This window comes from Enhydra lutris, unplaced genomic scaffold (genome assembly GCF_002288905.1).
Source record: "Enhydra lutris kenyoni isolate GAN:26980312 unplaced genomic scaffold, ASM228890v2 scaffoldscaffold11, whole genome shotgun sequence".
Lineage (NCBI taxonomy): Eukaryota > Metazoa > Chordata > Mammalia > Carnivora > Mustelidae > Enhydra > Enhydra lutris.
Genome location: NW_019154095.1, coordinates 16,686,081 through 16,708,344, shown reverse-complemented (window position 1 = coordinate 16,708,344; position 22,264 = coordinate 16,686,081). Strand labels below are relative to the sequence as shown.

Genomic DNA, 22,264 nt, shown 5'->3' with positions numbered 1-22,264 from the left:
GTATTCCTCGTGTTTTGATTTGGGAGGACCAGCCTCGTCTGTCTCTGGCTGTGAGCACGAGGGCCTTGGGGATAGCCATTGTCCGGGGAGCAGACCAGGGAGGCCTCTGTGGGGATCTCAGGGTTCGCAGCAGTACCCGGCGTGCTCCTGTTCACGAAGCCCCATGTGCTTGAGTCGACCTCTTTCTCTGCAGGCAGGAGAGCGGCGTCGCCAGGCCTGAACACGCAAGAGATTAGTGGAAGAGGGCCATTGGCATCCACGTGCCGGGAGGCAGGCATCCTTCCTTGGCTCCGGGAATTCTCACAAAAACCAGCTGGCTCAGAGGCAGTCATGCCTACCAAAGAATATTAAAAATTTATGATCTGCTGGGTCTCAGCACCTTCATATTTCAAAATTCTCGGGCCCTCGGGAACAGGTTGTAGTCACAGATGTTTCCATTCGGTACTTGTTTTCCAGAAGGTGCTTGGAGCAAAGTTTAGCTCATCGGTGCATGTGACAGCACAGGACCCTATGGGAGAATGGCTTTTATGTCTTTGGGCTGACCAGTAGTTGTTGCTGTGGTCTGAGGCAGCTTCTGGAGCTGGATAGGTTTGGGGCGCTTCAGGTCCTGCACTGTTCCTTGACAGGGCTTATGAACAGTCCTGGGGGTTTGGCCCTCGGATCTTCTGCGCGCTGCCTTGTCTCGTTGGCCAGGCGGCCTGCTGTTGCAGCGTGGCTCTGATCCGTCCCCCGTGACGGACGCACGTCTGAAGACCGCATCTCCCCCAGCACACTTTGCTCCAGAGTCCTTTCCCCTCCAGCCTTGGTGCCAGGGAGCCCCCGGGAGCCACACTCCACCACTAGGGTGCTTTCCTTCTGACCGGGCCTGAAGCCGGTGGTCCCCGTGGGGAGCTGCCATGCCACTGGTGTGATCATTCTCACCAGGCACTGGTCATCGGCTCCACCGTGGAGGCCTTGGTCCCTTCGCCATTGACTCTCCGTTCTTTGCTTGCAGAATAGGTGACCCTTCGGGACCCAGGGAACCCCAAGAGCCAACCAGCCCTGGGGTTGGAAATGACCGCACACCATTAATGGGTGATTTCTTTCTCTGTTCCAGGTTCCAGGTGTGTGATGGTGGCTGCAATCTGTCTTGTGGGTATTAATGCAACCTTCAGTGGTGGCTGCTGTTCTCAAGCTGTTCTACAAAACTGGAGCGTGCTGGTGAGTGGCAGTGAGAGGCTGAACAGGCCCTCTGGGGAGGCAGTGTGTCCTGGGCGGGGCACGGTGATGGAGACCAGTGTGCTCGGATCATCGCACCAGCGTCCTCTGGGAGGGATCCCAGGCATCTGGGGATGGGGCCCAGCAGTCCAGGTGTTAACTGCACCCCCACCCAGATGATTCTGCTGGGCGCCCTAGGTTGAGACGCGCTGGTGTGGAGCACTGCAGTCAGGGCTTTGCTTTTGATGACCTCGTCCAGCCACAGGTGCTTAAGAAAGGGCATCCTGGGAGGGCGGGGGGCGGGGGGTTCTGCAGACTCTGCCCACACGGTCTGTGCCACAGCAGTGGGACGAGCTGTTCCACCGATGGGAATTTACAGATAAATAGACTCTTGCGCCTTTTTTGGAAGTTACCCATTTTGTTGAGAATCTTTTAGATGTGGCATGTGTATTCCCCGACTTCATCCGTTGTACTGAATGTAGTATAGCCCTCTCTCAGGGACGCAGAAATGTTTTCATGAGCCTCTTTGGAAATGAGTGGTTGCCCTTGGGCATAGCTGAACGAGACAGGGCGCTCACTACCTCCTCCCTTCTGGGCTTTCCTGTTGGCTGATGATGTCAGTGATTTGCGGTTCATCAGTTTCTAGGAGGAAGTGTAGTCTCCGGCAGTGGTGTCGCATTCCCACAGGTGACCGGCCTGCTGGCTGCTGTGCAGAGGGGCTTCCAGTTGCTCTCCAAAACTTGGCCTAAAACAACAGGAGTGCTAAGGGCAGGCCCGAAGCAATTATGTCTCAGCCCAAATAAGGTGGTGAATTTCATCCCTACAAGGGGCCAACGAAGAAAAGATGAGTCAGAAAGAGGGCAAGATTCTTGCTAAGGACAGAGAACCAGGCAGATCTAGCCAAGGAGGTCATTACCACATTTTTGGGACTTAGGTATTTCTTGCTCAGAGTAGAGCCATCCAGAGGCAGGCAAGCCGTGTGCGCCGTGTTTCACAGCCCAGCTCCTCGGCCTGGACAGGAGGCCAGCAGCCTGCACTTGGGGTCTTTCTGCCCACTGATGTTTGTCACACTGACCAAACTTAGCAACAGGGAAGGTTTTTCCACATCACGTGGGGCAGCTGATGTTTATCCCACCAGTGCTACAGCCTATTAGGTTGTCTTTTTGTCCTGGTTCTTCATAGCAATGCCCACGTATGCTTACCAATGTTATCACCTGGTAAAACCTTTTTGTTTTTTAAAGGTTTTATTTATTTTATTAGAAAGCAAGCATGAGTGTGAGTCGGGGGAGGGGCAGAGGGAGAGAGAGTCCCAAGCAGACTCCGCGCGGAGCCCGAGGCGGGGCTCAATCTCACCATCCTGAGATCATGACCTGAGCTGAAATCAAGAGTCTGAGGCTTACCCGACTGAGCCACCCAGGTGCCCTATGTAGGACCCTTTTAAAGGACGAGATCTTGTTTTTTTCTTCCCCCTTCTCTGGCACACTTTAAAGACCAATTTAAACCTACCCATGTAATTTTTTGGAAGTAGGTTAGAATAATGATTTTCTAAATGTAATAAATGAACCCAAACATCAGTAATTCCAGGCAATGCAGATGAGCCCAGTAGCCAGAGCATGGGGTGACCTCATTTAGACAACAGAAGGGCCTGGTGACCTGGAGCAGGAAAGGGGTGGGAGTAGCCCTGGGACTCGGGGCAGCAGAGAGCTTGCAGGCGGCCAGCCAGCACGACCAGATGAGCCGGAGGGCGCCTTGCCACTACCTGTGTTCAGCATGGGGCTCACCGGTTCTGGGGCCGCCCGTGGGTTACAAGAACAAGTCTGGAGGTGGCCCACTGCCGGCCAGCACTGCTCCGACCTGGACCACCAGGGGGCCGAGCCCTCTCTGGCCAGGTGTGGGAGCGGGAACCCACGCGGGGAGGTGGGCTGCTGGTGCGAGTTCCTGGGGCCCATGGGCGCCCGCGTGCAGGGGCAGGTGAGGATGTGTGTTTAGGATGCGGAGGAGGAGTTTCCAACTACAGAAGACTGGTCTCCTGAGACTAGCCTGTGAACCTTTTAAAATGTTAGTGAGGCTTTTTATTACAAATTAATACCAGTATTCGGTTTTTACAGCTATAAAATGAAAACTGGTCCATGTTTATTGGGAGTTGGGTAGAGGGAACTGTTCTTTATCTGACTCTGGATAAAAATGAATACATTTAGAGAAACTCTTGGGAAAGAAATCATTAGTAAATAGGCCAACTGTATGTAGTAGGAGGAGGGAAACAATTTTCTTACTGCTGGGAGAAGGAGCCCAAAGTTAAGTGGGGGGAGAGCAGGCCCGGCCGGGTCTGGCGGTGTGCCCATGGCAGCCAGCAGCAGCAGCTGTGCCCAGTCCTGAGGGCCACAGGCTGATCTTTTTGCTCAAGGACAAGGGACATGAAATGTTTCAGAACTATAGAACATTCTTTCAGACAGCAGACATTCTCTATGGTCTTACACGGGACAGTGGTGACCTGCCTCTGACAAGCTTTATTTCATCTACTTCCCTCTGTCTGTCCGTTGACTGCCATTCAGGAAAGGCTGTGAGGAGAAGCTGCTCTGCAAACAGAGCCTGACCCTCTCCCACCCCGCCCCCATCCCTCCACGGTGCTCCGTGTTCCCGGATGTCTCTGTATTCTGTTTAAAATGTCCTTGTTAATACATTCCAAAGTTTGAACTCCGTTCTTAGCTAAACCCCTTCCTTGTTTACAGGGACTGAAATAGCCACATTCTGACCTTCTGTTCAGTCTGGGAACATCTATGGCAATGTGGACACATTCTTTTCCCATGTGAGAATTACATATCCACAGCACAGTTATGGAAAAGCTCGGGAAACTATCAGCTCTCGTCCCCCCTTCTCTCTTCCCTCCTCTCTCCTGTGGTTTTCCCTTCAAAGCCTTCCTCCTCAGCCAGAATGCGCCTCGCTTCCTGCTCGAGTGTCCAGGAAGAGGGGGACAGAGTCCTGGGAGGTCAGGGTCGGCTGCTAAAACCCCGGGGCAGCTGGACGCACCCTCCTTTTCCCCCCTTCACGTGCCTCTTGGGAAGGCCCCCATCAGGGCCAGAGCTGCTCTGGGAGGGTGCTGAGGGGCCCCCGGGCACAGGCTCCTGGCGCTCAGCCAGGGGCGTTATCCCGACTCAGGAACCAGGTCTCAGTGCCACATGCCATTAGCTGTCTGTCGCTCCCATTTCCTTTACTGCCCTGCAGTGCAGGGGGTCTGACGTTTTGCTACATGCAAGTGACTGTGTCTGGGGTGAAGGCAGGAGGATGTAGTCTTAGGGAGGAAAATAACCTCAGCTGATCCTTGAGGAAGCCAAACAAGGGGCCTGGACAGTGAGGACGCCCAGTGGGAGCTCTGGAAAGCCCTGCAGGGGAGCGCTCACACTGGGTTCTGAGAGCGCGGAGTGTGTAAGAGCAGGAGGAAGAGCTGTACCACGTGTTCTTGTCCTAAGTGGATTAGGACCAGGCTTTCGAGGGCCTCGAGGGATGTGTTAGGGATTTGGGTCTCAGGGAGGCAGGAGGAAGTAGGAGGAGGTGTTTTCAGAATCTGTCAGCTGGCTGCCCACAGCAAAATGAAGAGCCGAGTCAGAAACACGTACCAGGAGAGGCGAGCCCGAGATGGTGACGGTGGGATGGGAAGTCACAGTCCTCCGAGAGAGCAGGGCTGTGTCCATGTCACCAGGGGCTGGTGGAAGGACGGAGACAAAGGCGGAGGGTCAGGAGGGGGAGCCATGTGAAGAAGGTAAAAGTCGGGAGTCTGGTTTAGACATGGTGCCTTCGAGGTCATGGCAGAAATGTCCAGGGTGCAGCAGACAGAATCAGAGAATCAGAACCTGGCCGTGGAATCAGGCCAGGAGTAGCAACGTGTTCTTGCCCAAAGGCAGTAGTTAAGCTCTTCAGAGGAGAAAGCTGACCAGCCAGGCCCCTGGCCAGGGCTGGAGAAGACCACAAGGCCTTGGTCCCTCCTAAGCGCGTGGGCAGGTGCCATCACAGGTGGCCAGTGTTCCTTTGCCTCTTCATTCCGTCCCTTCTCGGTCTCTGAAGGCAGTGTGGCAGCTTTGCTTTCAGACTTTGGTGTCGGGGCCGTGTCCCCACATGGAGGTTTGGCTGCTTTCCCAAGATGGCGCTCTCCAAGCCCAGCTTCTCTGACAGAGGCCTTTGGCAGCGTGCAGGCCCCTAAAGGTTCCCAGAGTCCGAGGGCTGCCGAGCGTCGTCCCCTGTGAATTGTTCCAAAGTAGGAACAGCCATAGGGGGACTGCTGTTCCTCAGAAACCGTTTCCTGGAACCAACACACAGCTTGGGCTGCTGGCTTGTGGTCAAGTTTGGGATGACGTGGGACTTGTTGCAAGCCTGACAAGCCATGAGAGTGGGGGAAAATGTCTTGTACCCACTTTGTCTAAGCAGGTTTTCTGCTCTGCGCATTCAGAGCTGGAGGTGCAAGGGGGTGCTGCCTCTTCCCACTCCGGAGTGGAGGCTCCTTTGGCAGTTCAAGGGCCCATCAGGCATTTGAGGGACCATTAGGTCCTGGGCCCACTGGGAAGGTCAGCTGCTCCAGGCCACACACACCCGGTGTCCACGCTGGTTACAGGTCAGGGTGTGGCCAAAGATGAAAAGAGTGGGCCCTTCTGGCCTTGTTCACGGTGCGGCACAGATCCTGTGACATGTACCCAACCAAGATGGGTGTGTGTCATCCTGGCCCACTCTGGTTTCTCCTCCCCCTTGGAGCACCTGCCGAGTGACTGGCGATGCCCCTCCTGTGCTGGGCACCAGGGGATCAAAGCAGTCGGAAAGTGAGATTTCTAGAAGGCGTTTCTTTCCCCGGACGCTCCCGGCATGTCCAAGCTCTGCTGAGAGTGTGAGGCGGGGGGGGGGGGGGGGGGGGGGGGGGGGGGGGGGGGGGGGGGGGGTCCCTGAGGTGGTGTGTGCAGGCCTCCCAGAGCTTGACCTGGGAGCATCTCCAGCGCCGGGCCTCTCGGTGAGTTAAACTGATGGACTAGCACGGTGGCCACAAGCTCGAGATGGGTGCATGTTACTCGAACGTGACAGGTGAGGCTCTGAATGACCTGCTCACTGCCCTTGAAAGCAGCACCCTGGTCTCTCCCTAGGGAGATTGTTCCATGAACCGTAGCTGTGTGGTTATGATGTTGCATCTTCTGACTCGTGGCCCCTTATTTCTGTCGTCACCTGCACACAGGCTATGCCACGATCTCCTGGGTCACAGTGTGGGTGCCCCAGCGCTGCAGACCTGGCTCAGATTTCCTAAAATCATCCAGTTCAGGCTGTTGGCGAGTGTTCATAGGAGGTTTCTCGCTTCAGGATTTCCTGCTGAATGCGCATCTTACCAAAGAAGCCTGACTTAGGATGGTCAGATGGGCTGTTGGTTACAGTGCTCTTTTCTTGACCGCTTCCTCCGCCACACAAACAAGCCTTTCCCTGTGGACAGTTCTAGTGTCTGTGGAGTTACTTCTGCCTAGACCTTTGTAAGACCTTTTCTACCTCCAAATTTGGGTCTGACGTGTTGGGAAGATGGCAAGAAAATAGGGACAGAGTAATAGTAGAGGTTTCACAGTGCAGCCTTTACAACAGTGAAGAAAACCGTGGGGCCACACTGGGACTCTGCAAGTGGCAAAGTCTCAGGAGGATTCGAAGCCACTTTTTTTTTTTTCTGGACCACGAAGCAAAACACAGGTGAACACTTCCTAGCAAGTGCGGGGGAAGGAGGTCTTGAAAAGTTTCTGGTAAGAGGGAAGTCTGTCCTGCCCGTGTCTGGGTCTACGGTGAAAACACGGCTGCTCTGGTGAGAGGTTGTGCTGTATGTGCCTACACACCCGTGAGTGTCGGGACGCCCCCAGGAGTTTCCCGGGGGAAGGCGGACTCACCCTCACATTTGTTCTTTCTGTTTCAGGCTTGAAAACACCTTGCCCAGTTTTGTCCCTTCAAGACTTTGCCACAGCCTCTATCACACATCTGTTTTTCTCGAAGAAACAAATATAATAAAAATGTTTTACTCTTTTACACTGTATAATTTTAAAAAATAGTGTGTTATTTGTGAACGCATGGTCTGACATTTCTGTACAGTTTGGAGATATTTTCAAACGAAACATAAAAGATATCAACAATAAAACCAAGAGAGTGAGTATTTTTATACCAAACATTTTAAGTGTGAGAGGATGGATGATCTTACACTGGGTTGGATCACAGTTTTTGTGCTTGACTTTTGAATGCTTGTAATTAAAAATATCTATTTTTTTTTCCTCCAAGCTGCATGTTTGAGGCATGTTCTTAAATACTACAGAATTTCCAGAATTGTATGTGAATGTATAGGCGTCCACCTGCCTGGCCGGAGCGCAGGGTAAGGTAGGGACAGAACGGCGAGCTACAGCCCTACTAGGTGCATGCTTCCTCCCCTCACCCCCACCCCCTGGTTCTAGTAGGGAGCTCCTGCGGGAGGAGCTGAAGCCCCCACACAGGCGCACGCTGTCCGAAAACACTGGCCGCTCCCAGGGGGCCTGTGCAGACTGTGCCCCGGGGTGGGTTCTGCCCTTCACTTAGGCTTCTCCTGCTCCCAGCTCACCCAGAGTGTGAGACCCACTGAGGCACACTTCCCCGAGAGGGGGAAGGGGAGGCTGGCCCACCTCACAAGGGAGCCGGTTGCTATAGGCAGCTAGCTCCTGTCTCCCACGTGATTTTGCAAAACGCAGGCGTGTGCTCCCCTGGGCACTCCCCAGCCCACCAGCCCCAGGAGGGAGGGCACAGCTCAGCTTACTTCAAAACCCAAGTGTGGTGGCTGAAGCAGACCCCGCTCCAGAGTCCCACGGCTCAGTCTCTCCTTGTGGTAGAAGAGCCATGTGTAAAAATAAATTGACCTAAGAATTTTCACCGGCTGCTACAGCTCAGCGGGATACTAGCTTATTCAACCGTGGTGCTGAAGACTTAAGTGTTCTGGGGTGGAGAGTTACTATTTTCCATTAGAAGTAAGACATCAAGAAGCTTTTTAAAGGTCATTACCCAAAAAAGGGAACAAGAAGAGCCAGGGTTGAGGGAGGGGCACGGCCAGCAGCATGGGGAGGGGAGGTAGGGGGTTTGCTTCGTTCAGACCCTGCTGGATGCCCCCCTACCCTGACTTTCTAAGAAAAATCACGGCTGCCACACAGCCTACTATACTTTTATAAAGTGTGTAATTTCTATGGTCATTTTCAAAAATAAAATGCTTTTCCCAGCGGTCACACCATTGCTTGGCACATTCCCTTCTGCAAGATCAAGCAAGAGCGGCCCCGGCAGCTTCCTTTGCGTTCTGAGCAATAGATAGAGCTGAGGACTGAGGGACTAAGGAAGAGGATAGGGACAGGCCAGTCAGGGCGCAGCCGCTACAAACGCTCAGCTGGGGGCCCCGGTGACACATGGGCCTCTGGCCCTGACTGCCCTGGCAAGAGGAGCTCAAGGTAGGTTCACACCGTTCCTGATGCCTTTTACTGTGCCCAGCCGACTCCGCCCCCACGGCAGCCTGTGGAGCAGGAGCTCGGGTCCATCTGCATCCATGAAGGGTCATTAGTGGTTTTCGGCCAACTTCACGGGTAAACCAGGTGTCGACAGCTAGGAGGACAGTGCGGAGCCCTACTCCCACTGGCCCATCCCTTGTGCCCCAAAAGGGAAGCTCTGGAAATAACCCACAGTGCTCCGTTCAGAGTAAAAGCAACTACCAATAGTGACTATTACCTAGTAGTCTTGGCGAGCATGGCCGTTTCTGTCCCTTTTTGCAGAGGGACCACCCACCAGAAACAGGTCCCAGTCGTGCCTGCCTGGGAGTGTGGGTATGGCCGGAGAAGGCCGGTCTGCAGCTTGCCTCGGCCCATCTGTGACCTCCCACCACGCGGCCACCAGACATGCCGGGCCGCTTGCCCCAAGGGGATGCCCTCCCTCTCCAGCCTGCCGCGGGCCCTCATCCTGGCTGTCAGCTCTACCTCTCCACGTCCAGACGCTTCGTCACAAAGGGCCTTGGGCTCGGTGAACCCGTGCCCCCGTCAGCACTGTGCTGCTGGCCATAGGTGACATTCAAGTGACCAGACTGGATGGTACTTACCAGTCTAGTGTGAGTGCCAGACACGTTCCCACGGACTGGTGAAACATCCACTTCGTGACAGGAGGAGAAACAATCTCTTCTGTCAATCTGTTGAGCAGGAATACGGTGTATCTTTTGGAATTGGGAACCTGGGATAAGAAAAAGGCAGGTCTGTCTGTTCCCTCTGCTTCCATGCATAATGTTCCAGTGTGCAGAGCCTGGAATGTGGCCACTAAGCCATCTGGTTACCAAGTGACCCTTTTGTTCTCCTGTTCACTTGTACCCCTTGTGAGCACAAGACTAGCTATCAAGCTATAAAACTGACACCTGAAACTAAACACTCTGCCTTCTGCCTCTGGGACAAAACTGCAAATTAATTTGGAAAAGAATCTTAAAACTGGCAGAATGGAAGTTACCCCTCCCGATGATCATCCAGATTCACCGGACCCAGGGCTTGCACAGACGGTGAACCAGCTGCCAATCACTGCCCTCCTCTGTGAGGTTCACCCAAAGCCCAGGACCTCATGGCATCTCGTGTCCTGACTTGTGTGGCGTAAGGAACGTTCTTGTGACTGGAGGAGGAGTGGCTGATTTCCCTGAATTCTCTTTCTCTACAGAGGTTTCGGGGCACTGGGAATCCATTAGCAACTCCTGAGGGCTCTGGGCAGGGCACACTTAGTGTGAGGAGTGTGTTCAGATTCCCCCATGTTCCACACCACTGGGGTGCCCGGCTGTCGAGGAAAAAGGGCATTCCTGCCCAGTTTAAAGAGCAGCGGCACATGGTTGCACTTGACCTTCAACTCCAGATCCCGTGCCCTCTTGATACCACACATGTCCAACATCCTTAAGAGGCACAAGAACATCTGTTACTGGTGAGGTGTTCTCTCAAACTGTCCTCAGGACGCCTATGCTAAAACACACTGACAATCTTGGGGTGGTGATTTCAAGCCCCAAGTAGGGCAGACAGATCACTTTTCAAAATGTCCACTCACTTGACATGACACTCCCGGGACAGCACAGGGACACATGATCCAAGGTTCAGTTAGTGTAGACACAGGTCCTAGAAGCCTCCGCCTCTCAGGGAACACCTACCGGGACAAGCCAGGACACGCTCGCAAAACACATACCAGGAAAGAACATCCCATCCTCCCTACATGAAGCCCCGAGGACGGCAATAAATGGATGATGGGCCATCACTGCTGTCCACACGACCACCCCAGCTTTGTCACACAGTGTGTGTGGCCTTGGCTTGTTGAGAACCACCCAAAAAAGTCTCAGGAAACCCCAAATCCTCTGGTAAGTGAAACCTATAAATACAGCAGCTACAGGGAAGAGTCTCCTCTGTGCCAGAGAATTGCCATTGGCTGGTAGTAAATGGGAAATTTATGAATCCAAATGCCAAAATCCCACATTCGGAACAGGTTTTGTCTGCTTGTGACCTCCAAGAGCTCCCCAAACAAACCGCGGACTGTGTGTTCGCAGACCAGAAGCAGTGGGTATCCCCGCCTGGCCTTCTCGCAAGGACTCTGCTCCCTGGCTGCAGGGCTCCCCTCCGTCCCCGGGTCCCACCACCTTCTCACCACACTGCTAGGGAGTGACAGCAGCAGCTGGATGTTCCTTATTACATTTTTGTCCAGGCACAACTCCATTTCTCTTAGCTCTCCCCTAAAAGTTTCCAATGACTGTCCTCAATTACACATTAAAATGCACAGCAGATTGTCTTCACCTCTGAAATCCGCCACCCACGTCCACTCCCACTCACTTCTAGATAGCCAAGTCTGGCAGAGATGAGCAGAGGCAAGAATGGGACTTCAACTCGAACTTGAATTTCAGGTGAGTGTTTTTAGACACCCAGAAGAACTGGGTGTCCTTCCTTTTATCGTGACACAACTGGAACCCTCTCACAGTTTCCCACCAAAACTACAATTCTCCTCGCATGTCACCAGGTGGCACAATCCTCAGGCCACCAGAAGGGGTAGATGGAGAAATTCCTCTTCCACATAGCAGCCAGAGGGGATCAAGGCACAACACAAAAAAATGCAAGTCAATGAGGTAAAGCTACAGAATTTGCAAGTGTGACAACTGAGCAAAATACTGCCTTTCTACATCTCAATTTACTTCTTTGTGAAAGTTTGGACAAAAGATATCAACAAGCCAGATTACAATACTGGCGAACACAGGGTTAGCTAGAAGCTACTACTCACACACACCTGGTAGCAAAGTAGCTTACCTTCAACTCTGTGCTGGCGGCCTTCACGTATGTCTCCTTGCACACAAGATGAAGTGCTTGAGATGTCCAAAATGCATTTCCAGACCTAGCCAATGAAACAGAATGGTGACAGGTGATATCACCAAGATGGTGACATAGGTCATTCCTGACTTTGCTCCCCATCACAAAAACAAGTATACAAGGAAAAGACCACTGAGAGAATTCTGGAACACAAAGAGGAGGCTGAAGCACCCTTCTGAACCACCCCTCCCCTTGGCCTTGGTTTCTCTGGTGGGAAAAACAGCCAGCGTGGTCAGCAAGCTTCCCAACATTGTGGGTCACATCTTCGGAGCCCCAGCTTGGGTCTGGCCGCACCAGGATTTCAGGGGATCTGCGGAGCTTGACCACTGGCAATCTGACCATGAGAGAAGAGGAAGAAGGGGTTGCAACAACCAGCTCTCCGATCTTGGCGGCAAGAGTTCCTACCTGCAGCGCCCAAGCAGCGGTCCCAACCCGCGGTCCCAACCCGTGGCTTATTCATCTGCAGAAGTCAGTCAGTGATGTGGTCTGACGAGGGGACCCGGTAGGAAGCAGGGCTGCCTGATCTAGGTCCTCAAATGAAGCAACTTTCCAGCCCTGGAGGGAGCAGAGTCCTAAGCCTGCCCACGGCTGAGTGGAGCTCTTGACCCCGCCCAACCAGAAAGCCTGGAAAGCTGCGCAGCCCACAACGTTCGAGCAGGGAGTCCGGCAGGCAGGTCTCCAGAGTCTGCAGAGCGAAGCTGGGGGCCCGTCCAGCCAGAGGGTTTGGGATGTGGGTTGGCTTGAGTCAAGACAACAATCTTACCGACCTTGAAGCTGGTTCTGCTGAGCCTGGGCAGGGACTTGAATCCATAGGCCCACCCACGGCTGAAGACAGCTTGCAGCCCACGCACAAGGGAACTGCACCAGTGCCCACAGGGAGCCGCCAGCACCACCAACAGCCCCTGCTCCCCGTAGCACTGGAACTGAACAGTGTGTACTCCCCATCCACAGAGTAAATCATGGGCCCTGACTAGCCAGGGAATTCAGGCTATAGTCACACCTGATTTGGGTACCAAACACTGAGCCATGCAGGCCCAGGGCCTGTCCTACTACCTGACTGCCGCAGAGAGCCCAATTCGTAGCCTAGCCTACTGAGTAACTCCGTCCTGACCATCTAGAAAGCCTGACCAGAGAAGCTAGGGAACCCCAGAGTCTATCCTCTAGACTCACTCTGCCAGGGAACCAAGCAAGCAGTCCTAGCCAACTGTTCTCAGCCAGTATGACCCCCAGCCCCGAAGCTCAGAGGCTGGGCAATGGCTTCATCAAAGAAGAGAGCTGACAGCAAGACCTACCTGCCCAATGATGTCACTAGCAGATAATCCAGAAGCCCAAACTAAGCTGACTGGTGAGGAACTGTCTCTGCTAAAGTAAACATGTACAGTTCAAAAGAAGTGGAGATCTACAAACTGTCCAAGAATTCAAAATTTAGTTTAGTAAATTACACAATGTGAGAAAAACAATAAATGAACAAAACGAGAAGTTCAACAAGGAAATAGAAACCATTAAAAAAAATCCCAGGGACGCCTGGGTGGCTCAGTTGGTTAGGCAGCTGCCTTTGGCTCAGGTCATGATCCCAGCATCCTGGGATCGAGTCCCACATCGGGCTCCTTGCTCATCAGGGAGCCTGCTTCTCCCTCTGCCTCTGCCTGCCATTCTGCCTGTGCTTGCTCTCTCTCCCTCTCTCTCTCTGACAAATAAATAAATAAAATCTTAAAAAAAAAAAAATCCCAAAGCTGAAAATACAATGACTGCAGAGGCATTTAATGAAAACATTCACAAACTGAGGGTTGCCAGAGGGGGTGGGGGTTGGGAGGGATGGGGTGGCTAGGTGATGGACACTGGGGAAGGTATGTGCTATGTTGAGTGCTGTGAATTGTGTAAGACTGATGATTCACAGACCTGTACCTCTGGGGTAAATAATACATTATACATTAATTTAAAAATAAATTTTCTAAAAATCTTTAAAATAAAAAAATAAAGAGTTTCAAAAGTAGTAGAATCAGCAACCTGGGGGAAAGGACACTAGAAATTATCCAGTCAGAGGAACAAAAAGAAAAAAAAATGGAAGAGAGTTAAGAATACCTTGGAGATTTACTAGACAGTCAAAAGAAACAATATTCATGTGATGGGAATTCCAAAAGATGAAAAATAGACAAAGTATATTTAAAGCAATAATGGCCGAAGACTTTCCAAACCTGGGAGAGAAATGGACATCCAGATCCCCAAGGCCCAAAGGACCCCAATTAGACTGAACCCAAATAGGAATACACCAAGACACATTTTTAAAAAATTGTCGAAAGTCAAAGACAAAGAATTTTGAAAGCAGCAAGAATAAAGTAAATTACAGACAAAAGAACCCACATACAAATATTGGGTATTTTTTTTAAGATTTATTTACGGGGCAGCTGGGTGGCACAGTCAGTTAAGCATCTGCCCTTATCAGGTCATGATCTCAGGGTTCTTAAGGGCTTCCAGATCAGCGGGGAATCTACTTCTCCCTCTGCCCCTCCCCATTTTGTGCACGCTCTCTCTCAATATTTATTTATTTGACAGAGCAAGTGAGCGAGTAAGCATGGGATAGCAGAAAGGGGGACAGAGGGAGAGAAAGAATCCCAAGCAGACTCTATGTTGAGCGCAGAGAACTCAACCTCACAACCTGAGCCAAACCAAGAGTCAGACGCTTAACTGACTGTGCCACCCAGGCGCCCTACCAGAGGATTTCTAATCAGAAACATTTCAGGCCAGGGAATAGGATGACATACTAAAATCATTGAAAGAAAAAAAAAAAACTGTCAACCAAGAATTCTATACTTGGAAAAGCTGGCCTTTAGAGGTGAGGAAAAATACTTTCCCAAACAAACAAAAGCCAAGGTAGTTTAACACCACTAGACCTCCCTAATAAGAAATGCTGAAGGGAGTCCTTAGAAGGGAAGTAAAAAATATGCTAATTAATACTGAAAAAAACAAAGAAAGCATGAGACTTACTGGTAATGGTAAATACATAGTCAAAATTAGATTCTGTACCATGGTAATAGCAGTGCGTAGCGCACTTACAACTCTAGTTTAAAAATTTAAAAACACAGGAAAAAGAATAAAAATAATAATCTGTTATTATTTACACAATATTAAAAATATATAAACAATACCAATAACCTAAAGTGTGAGCAGGACGGTAAGTATAAGTGTAAAGTTTAGAAATCCTATTAAAGTTATCAGGTTAAAATAAGGTGTTATAATTTTAATATATTTTATATAAGCTTCATGGTAAGCACAAGGAGAAAACACAGTAATTATACAAAAGAACATGACAGAGAAGTCAAAGCATACTGATATCAAAGGGTATCAAAACAAAAAAAGACAAAATTTGAAACAAGGAACGGATCTACAAATCTACAAAAATGGATCTAAAAATTTAATAAATAGCAACAATAAGTCTCTATCAATAATTACCTTAACTAAATTAAATTCTGCAACTGAAATACACAGAACACATTGACTGTATTAAAAAATAAGACCTAGGGCGCCTGGGTGGCTCAGTGGGTTAAGCCTCTGCCTTCGGCTCAGGTCATGATCTCAGGGTCCTGGGATCGAGTCCCGCATAGGGCTCTCTGCTTGGTGGGGAGCCTGCTTCCTCCTCTCTCTCTCTGCCTGCCTCTCTGCCTACTTGTGATCTCTCTCTGTCAAATGAATAAATAAATTCTTTAAAAAAAAAAAATAAAATAAAAAAATAAAAAATAAGACCTAATGAAAATGCTGCCTACAAGACACTCACTTTAGCCTTAAAGACACACACAGACTAAGATTGAAGGGATGGTAAAGATATTTCAAGGAAATTATATCCCCCCAAAAAAACCAATAACCAGTAGATATATATATATCAGACAAAATAAACCTCAAATAAAAATGGTAAAAAGATACAAAGGTCATCATATAATGATAAAGGGGTCAATCCTTCAAGAAGCTGTAACAATTGTAAATATTTATGCACCAAAATCAGAGCATCCAAGTATATAAAGCAAAAACTAACAGAGCTAAAAGGAAAAATAAAAAGCAATACATTAAGAGTTGGGGGCTTTAATACCCCGCTCTCAATGATGGATGGATCATCCAGACAGAACCAATAGGAAACAACAGATCTGAACAATGCTTACAGACCAAATGGACCTAACAACCATATACAGAACATTCTATCTGAAAACAGCAGGCTACATATTCTTCTCAGACACACAGGGAATATTTTCTAGGATAAACCAAATGCTGGGCCAAAAAAATAAATCTTAGTTAAATTTTTTTTTAAGATTATTTATTTAAGAGATAGAGACAGAATGTGTATGTGCAGGAGAGCACAAGCAAGGGGAGCTGCAGAAGGGGAGGGAGGAGCAGACTTCTCGCTGAGCAGGGAGCCTGATATGGGGCTCAATCCCAGAACCCCAAGATCATGACCTGAGCCAAAGGCAGATGCTTAACTGACAGAGCCACCCAGGTGTCCCAAGTCTTAGTAGACATAATAAGGTTGATATCAGGGGGCGCCTGGTGGCTCAGTTGTTAAGAGTCGGCCTTCAGCTCAGGTCATGAAACAGGGTCCTGGGACCCAGCCCCACATCAGGCTCCCTGCTCAGCCGGGAGCCAGCTACTCCCTCTCCCACTCCCCCTGCTTGTGTTCCCACTCTTGCTGTGTGTCGCTCTCTCTCAAATACATAAAATTAAAAAAAAAAAAAAAGTTGAAATCGTGCCAAGTATCTTCTCTGACCACAATGGTATGAAACTAGAAATCAACAAAAGAAGGAAAACGGAGAAATTCACGAATACATGGAAACTGAATGCTCTCATGAACCACCAGTGGATCAAAGAAGAAACTAAATGAGAAGTAAGTATCTTGAGACAAGACAAAAATGGAAACACAATCTACCAAAACTTATGGGATGCAGCAAAAGCAGTTTTATTTTTTTAAATTTGAGAGAGATAGAGAGCTCATACACATAAGAAGGGGGAGTGCCAGGCAGAAGGAGAGGGAGAAGCAGGCTCCCTCCTGATCAGTGAGCCAGATGTGGGACTCGGTCCCAGGACCCCGGGATCATGACCTGAGTGGAAGGCAGACGTTTAACTGACTGAGCCACGCAGGCGCCAGCAATAGCAGTTTTTTTTTTTTAAGATTTTATTTATTTATTTGACAGAGAGAGAGTGATTACAAGTAGGCAGAGAGGCAGGCAGAGAGAGAGGAGGAAGCAGGCTCCCTGCTGAGCAGAGAGCCCGATGCGGGGCTTGATCCCAGGACCCTGGGATCATGACCGGAGCCGAAGGCAGAGGCTTTAACCTGCTGAGCCACCCAGGCGTCCCTAATAGCAGTTCTTAAAGGGAAATTCGCAGCAATAAACACCTACAGTAAAAACAAGAAAGACCTCAAATAAACAACCCAACTCTAAGCATTAAAGAATTAGAAAAAGAACAAAGTGAGCCAAAAGTGAACAGGAGGAAACAAATAATAAAGATTAAAGCAAGAGTAAATATGATAGGCGTACCTGGGTGGTTCAGTAGGTTAAGCACCTGCCTTCGGCTCAGGTCATGATCTCAGAGTCCTGGGATGGAGGCCTGTGTACGGCTCCCTCCACTGCAGGGAGTCTGCTTCTCCCTCTGCCTGTCCCCCTGCTCATGCTCATTCTGTCTGTCTCGCAAATAAATAAATAAGTAAATAATAAAAAACTAGCTGTGAAAATTTTTAAAAATTAATATGACAGAGAACAGAAAAATGGAAAAGATTAACCAAGGGGATGGTTCTTTGAAAAGATAAAATTGACAAACATTTAGCTAGACTAACCAAGAAAAAGATTCCAAGTCAACAAAATTATAAATGAAAAACAAAACATTACAACTGATACCATGGAAATACAAAGTATCCTAAGAGGCTACTATGAACAACTATACACCAAACTGGACAACCTAGAAGAATTAGAAAAAAACTTGTTTTGTTTTCTTTTTTCTAAGTAAGCTCTATGCTCAACATGGGGCTTAAGTTAGGATACCAGTATCAAGAGTTTTGTGTTCTACTGAGACAGCCAGGCTCCCTGAAATGGGAAATTTTTTTGGAAAATACAACCTACCATGTCTGTATCGAGAGTAAGTAGAAAATCCAAAGAGACCAATTACTATTTAGAAACTGGGTCAGCAATCAAAAATCCCCCAACAAAGAAAAGCCCAAGACTAGATGTCTTCAAAGATGTGTTTTACCAAGGATTTTAAGAATTAATGCCAATCCTTCTCAAAATTTTCCAAAAACTCAAAGAGGAGAAAACACTCCCAAATTCATCTTATAAGACAGGCAATGGTACCAAAGCCAAAAAAGGACATCACTAGAAAACATATATAGGTCAATATCCCTCATGACACATATGCAAAAATTCTCAGTAAAATACTGGCAAACCAAATTTGGCAACACATTATAAAGATGTTTCAGAAGGATCAAGTGGGATTTATCCTTAGGATGCAAGGACGGCTTAATATATGCAAATCAGTGTGATACATGACATTAATAAAAGAAAAATCATTATCTCAATAGATAGAGAAAATGCATTTACAACAAAATTCAACATCCATTTATGATAAAAACTCAACAAATCAGATACAGAAGGAACATACCTCAACATAGTAAAGGCCATACATGACAAGCCCACAGCTAACATCATATTTAAGGGTAAAAGGTTAAAAGCTTTTCCTTGAAGATCAGGAATAAGACAAAGGTGCCCAATCTTACCAATCCTATTTGACATAGTACTGGAAGTGCTAGCCGGAGCAATCAAGAAAGAAAAATAAATAAGAAGCATCAGAACCAGAAAGGAAGTAAAACTGTCCCTACTTGCAGATGACATGATTTTATAGAAAGAAAATCCCAACGACTCCACCAAAAAACTGCTGGATCTAATAAAGAAATTCAGTAAAACTGGCAGGAAAACAAAATTAACATGCATAAATCTGCAACTTTCCTACAAACTAATAACAAATTATCTGAAAAAGAAACAAGAAAATTCCACTTTCAAAAGCATCAAAAACAACATAAAGTACTTAGGAATAAAGTTAACCAAGGGGGTAAAAGAGCTCTAGGCTGAAAACTGTTAAGACACTGATGAAAGAAATAAAGATAAATAAATGTGAAAGTATCCTGTGTTCATGGCTGGAAGAATAAACATTGTTAAAATGTTCATACTATCCAAAGCAATATACAGATTTGATGAAATCCTTATCAAGATTCCAATGGCATTTTCTACTGCAGTAGAAAAAAACACTCCTAAAATCTATAAGGAACCACAAAATACCCAATAGCCAGAGCAATCCTGAGAAAGAACAAAATGGGAGGCATCAAACTTCCAAATTTCAAGCTATATTATAATGCTGTAGTAACTGAAACAGTATCAAATGTTATCGACAAATAGTATCAACTAATATCTGATAAGGGAGCCAAGAACTCTCAATAAAGAAAAGAGTTGCTTCAATAAATGGTGCTGGAAAAACTGGGTACACATACATAAAAGAATGAAACTAGACTTCTATCTTATGCCACCCCCAGAAATTAATTCAAAATGGATTAAAGACTTAAATATAAGAGTAGAAACCATTTAAGTCCTAGGGAAAAAACAGGAAAAAAGCTCCTTGACATGGGTCTTAGCAATGATTTTTCAGATATCACACCTAAAGCACAAGGAACAAAATAAAAAATAAACAAGTGGCACTATATAAAACTAAAAAGCACAGCAAAGAAATAATCAACAAAATGAAAAAGCAGCACATGAATTGGGAAAAAAATGTTTGCAAACCATATATCTAGTAAGAGGTTAACATTCAATAATATAAAAATTCCTACAATAGCAAAAAAAAAAAAAAAAGAAAGAAATCAACTAAAAACTGGGCAAAAGACCTGAAATAGACATTTTTCTAAAGAAAATATACAAATGGCCAACAGGCACAGGAAAAGATGTTCAACATCACTAATCATTAGGGGAATGCAAATTAAAATCACAATGAGGTATTCTGATACTATGAGAATGGTTAGCATCAAAAAGAAATAACAAATGCAGGCAAGGATGTGGAGAAAAGGGAACCCTTGTGCACTGATGGTGGGATTACAAACTGGCACATCCAATAGAGAAAATATAGAGTTTCCTCAAAAAAATTAAAAACAGAATTACCAAGTGATCTAGCAATCCCACTTCTGGGAATACATCCGAAGTAAATGAAAACAGTATGTATCAGAGCTATCTGTACCCCCATGGAAACAAGCTAAGCGTCTATTGTCAGATGAGTGGATAAAGATGTGGACGGAATCGACTATTATTGTATAATGGAATACTTCAGCTGTAATAAGGATGAAATCTGCCATTTCAAACAACATGGACTGACCTTGAGGGCATTACACTAAGTGAAATACGACAAAGGAAAAGACTATTTGATCTCACTTATATGTGAAACCAAAAACATAAGAACTCATAGCAGAAATTGTGTTTGCGGTTACCAGAGGCAGGGGTGGGGCTGGGGAAATTGGGTTGAGGTGGTCAAATGGTACAAATTTCAGTTCCAAGGTAAGTAAGGACAGGGACAGGGATGGGACGTACAGCGGGATGATGACAGTTAACCCTCCTCTGTGGCATATATCAAGAGTAAATTTTATGAATTCTTGCCACATGGAAAAAAAAATGTTTTTTCTATTTTTTTTGGACCTATAGGAGATGATGAGTGTTAACTAAACTTACTGCGGTTATCATTTCCTAACATATGTAAGTCAAATCATTACTCTGTACACACAACTTAAACTCCTGCTGTATGTCAACTATACCTCAATATTACTGAAAAATAAAAACAGAAAGATGTATAGACCACCAAAAGTAGGGACACTTGGAGATAAGCTAGCTTCAGAATTTTTAACAAGAAAACTAGTTTTATGTTATAAGACATCAAAAGTTCCTCCTTATTGACTAAACAAACAAACCATGGTAACAAAGACCCATGAATTTCCCAGTGTTCTAAATTACCTGACAAGAGGAAAGGAAAACAGTCTTATGTAAATGGATGAGAACCAAATCAGAAGGATAAAAAGAACTAAAGCAGCAAAAGAGTTCATCATCTGCACAAAGTACTGACTGCTCTGGGTTTCCATCACACCTTTTCTTGAGATGACTGAATCTTATGTTTAAAATCCTCTGCAATTTCAGTTTACAATGAGACTGTAAGAACCAACCCAAAGGACCACCCAAGTAACAAGCAGAGGTGAGGAAAACAGGTAGATTGCCATGGAAGGCTGGAATAACCACACAGACTTCCTTCCTATATAGCACCATGACTGCTAAGAACCTGCATCTTCGATAATGGCTCTCATGAGCTCTGCCAGTGATGGCAAGACAGAGGGAGTCTCCCCCAGAAAAAATTCAGGGTCAAATCCCATGAGGATTGAGACAGGGTAAAGAGGACGTTCAAGTTGGCAAGAAAACTCTTATCCATCTTTGTTGGAGATGGCATGAGCCCATACTTACAAAATCCGAGAAGCTCGATGCTGATTTATGCTTTTAAAAAACATGAAAAATCACATGTAGTGTATCTTTACTGTCACATTTGCTAACAAGGGGCACATCTTGTGTTCCAACTGTGGGATCCATATGCTCAGCACCACAGCACAAATCACAGTCTTCAACAACATCGCAAACATGCATCCTGTGGGAGTTAAAGACCGGAGCTACCGTCTGCCATTGCCAAGGACAGAAAGAAACAAACTGAACTCACTAACATCTTAGAGTTCCTTCTACAATGATTTTATTATAAATATGTTCTTTTGGAATAAACAAATATTGCATTCAAGACTATTTATCTGCAAAAAAAAAAAAAAAAAAAGACTATTTATCTGCAAACTTGTTCTAAAGTAATAAAGGAAGAGAAAAGGAACCAGGAACCACTTAGAAATAGAGAAAAGTAGCAAAGACACTTGCACGCCATGCTAAGCGCCTTTTCCCCAGAAGTAACAGAAGGTTAACAGGGAATATCACATATGTCATTAGCCCATTCAATTAAAGTAAGCTTTGAGTTTGGTAATTTGCTCTTGTTCTGTAAACTGAACTGCTCCTCTCCTCAGCCCTAAGAAGTAGAATGGGAAGACCGTCTTCAGAGCCCAGCAACAAAAAAGATCTTGACTTTGTTAACTCTTTGCTCATGAACAAACTGTTCGCTATTTGCCAGGAGCAATGTCAGAGTAGTCCTTCAACACTCCAGCCAGATGTTCGTTGTGGGTCTTAAACCGTCGCTTTTTCTGTGAAGCTGGCTTTTTCCTTCTCTGAATAGGAGCCTACAAGAAAAGGTAAAAACAGAAACAGCTACTCAGAAAGGCAGAATAGCAAGGATCTACTAACGATGTGCGGAAATCTTTCTTCCTGCTCGGTGGGCCCAGCTTCCTATGCCAACCCCCAACCACAGCTCCCAACCACAGATGAGTGCTAGAGTCAGGATGACATGCACACCTTCCCCGGGAATAACGGGGCTGGCACAGAAAGCCCCCAGAACTATTCTCAACACTAAGCAGATCAAAAAGAGAGGTAATAAAGCTCTCTTTCATTTTTATCTTTAGATTTTAAAAAAGATCTGAAGTAAATATGGCAAAATAGAGATAGAGCAAACTTGGCAACTGGCTATATACACAGATTTAAGTATTATTCTCCATTGTTTTCTGTGTC

General features: G+C 47.1%; 3 protein-coding genes across 5 annotated transcripts in view; 1 reads left to right on the top strand and 2 right to left on the bottom strand.

Moving 5' to 3' along the window:
• LOC111144422 (RNA binding protein with multiple splicing) overlaps positions 1 to 2,452 on the top strand; it is a 163,599-nt gene extending 161,147 nt beyond the window's left edge. Inside the window, exon 8 of the mRNA XM_022498713.1 lies at positions 1,097 to 2,452. The gene's annotated coding sequence lies outside the window, so the exon portion shown is untranslated. The remainder of the gene's footprint in view (positions 1 to 1,096) is intronic.
• On the bottom strand, positions 1,820 to 13,001 carry LOC111144423. 3 transcript variants are annotated; one of them, XM_022498714.1, is made up of 4 exons: positions 11,502 to 12,002; positions 10,264 to 10,359; positions 9,293 to 9,420; positions 1,820 to 1,942 (listed from the first exon to the last, which is right to left on the bottom strand). In XM_022498714.1, exons 1-4 carry the CDS (start codon positions 11,901 to 11,903, stop codon positions 1,840 to 1,842), a joined length of 729 nt encoding a protein of 242 aa, XP_022354422.1. In that variant the 5' UTR covers positions 11,904 to 12,002; the 3' UTR covers positions 1,820 to 1,839. The 3 variants fall into 3 exon arrangements, 1 of the variants encoding a protein (XP_022354422.1); XR_002640392.1 differs by lacking the exon at positions 1,820 to 1,942 and adding an exon at positions 1,957 to 2,017 and having other exon boundaries at positions 11,502 to 13,001; XR_002640393.1 differs by lacking the exon at positions 1,820 to 1,942 and adding an exon at positions 6,135 to 7,179 and having other exon boundaries at positions 11,502 to 13,001.
• An 8,362-nt stretch (positions 13,002 to 21,363) lies between these two features.
• Positions 21,364 to 22,264, bottom strand: part of LOC111144455 (general transcription factor IIE subunit 2) — a 63,753-nt gene continuing 62,852 nt past the window's right edge. Inside the window, exon 8 of the mRNA XM_022498771.1 lies at positions 21,364 to 21,879. Within this exon, the coding sequence (XP_022354479.1) occupies positions 21,763 to 21,879 (117 nt within the window). The 3' untranslated portion in view covers positions 21,364 to 21,762. The remainder of the gene's footprint in view (positions 21,880 to 22,264) is intronic.

Bases quoted from the DNA above. Each gene is read 5' to 3' on its own strand.
- LOC111144423 (XM_022498714.1), bottom strand. From the start codon at position 11,903: ATGGTCAGATTGCCAGTGGTCAAGCTCCGCAGATCCCCTGAAATCCTG. The intron at 10,360-11,501 runs GTAAGCTACTTT...TTGTCCCGGTAG, and splicing joins CCGCCAGCACAGAGTTGAAG to GTGTTCCCTGAGAGGCGGAG. The intron at 9,421-10,263 runs GTGAGTGGACAT...TTCTTATCCCAG, and splicing joins TCCCGGGAGTGTCATGTCAA to GTTCCCAATTCCAAAAGATA.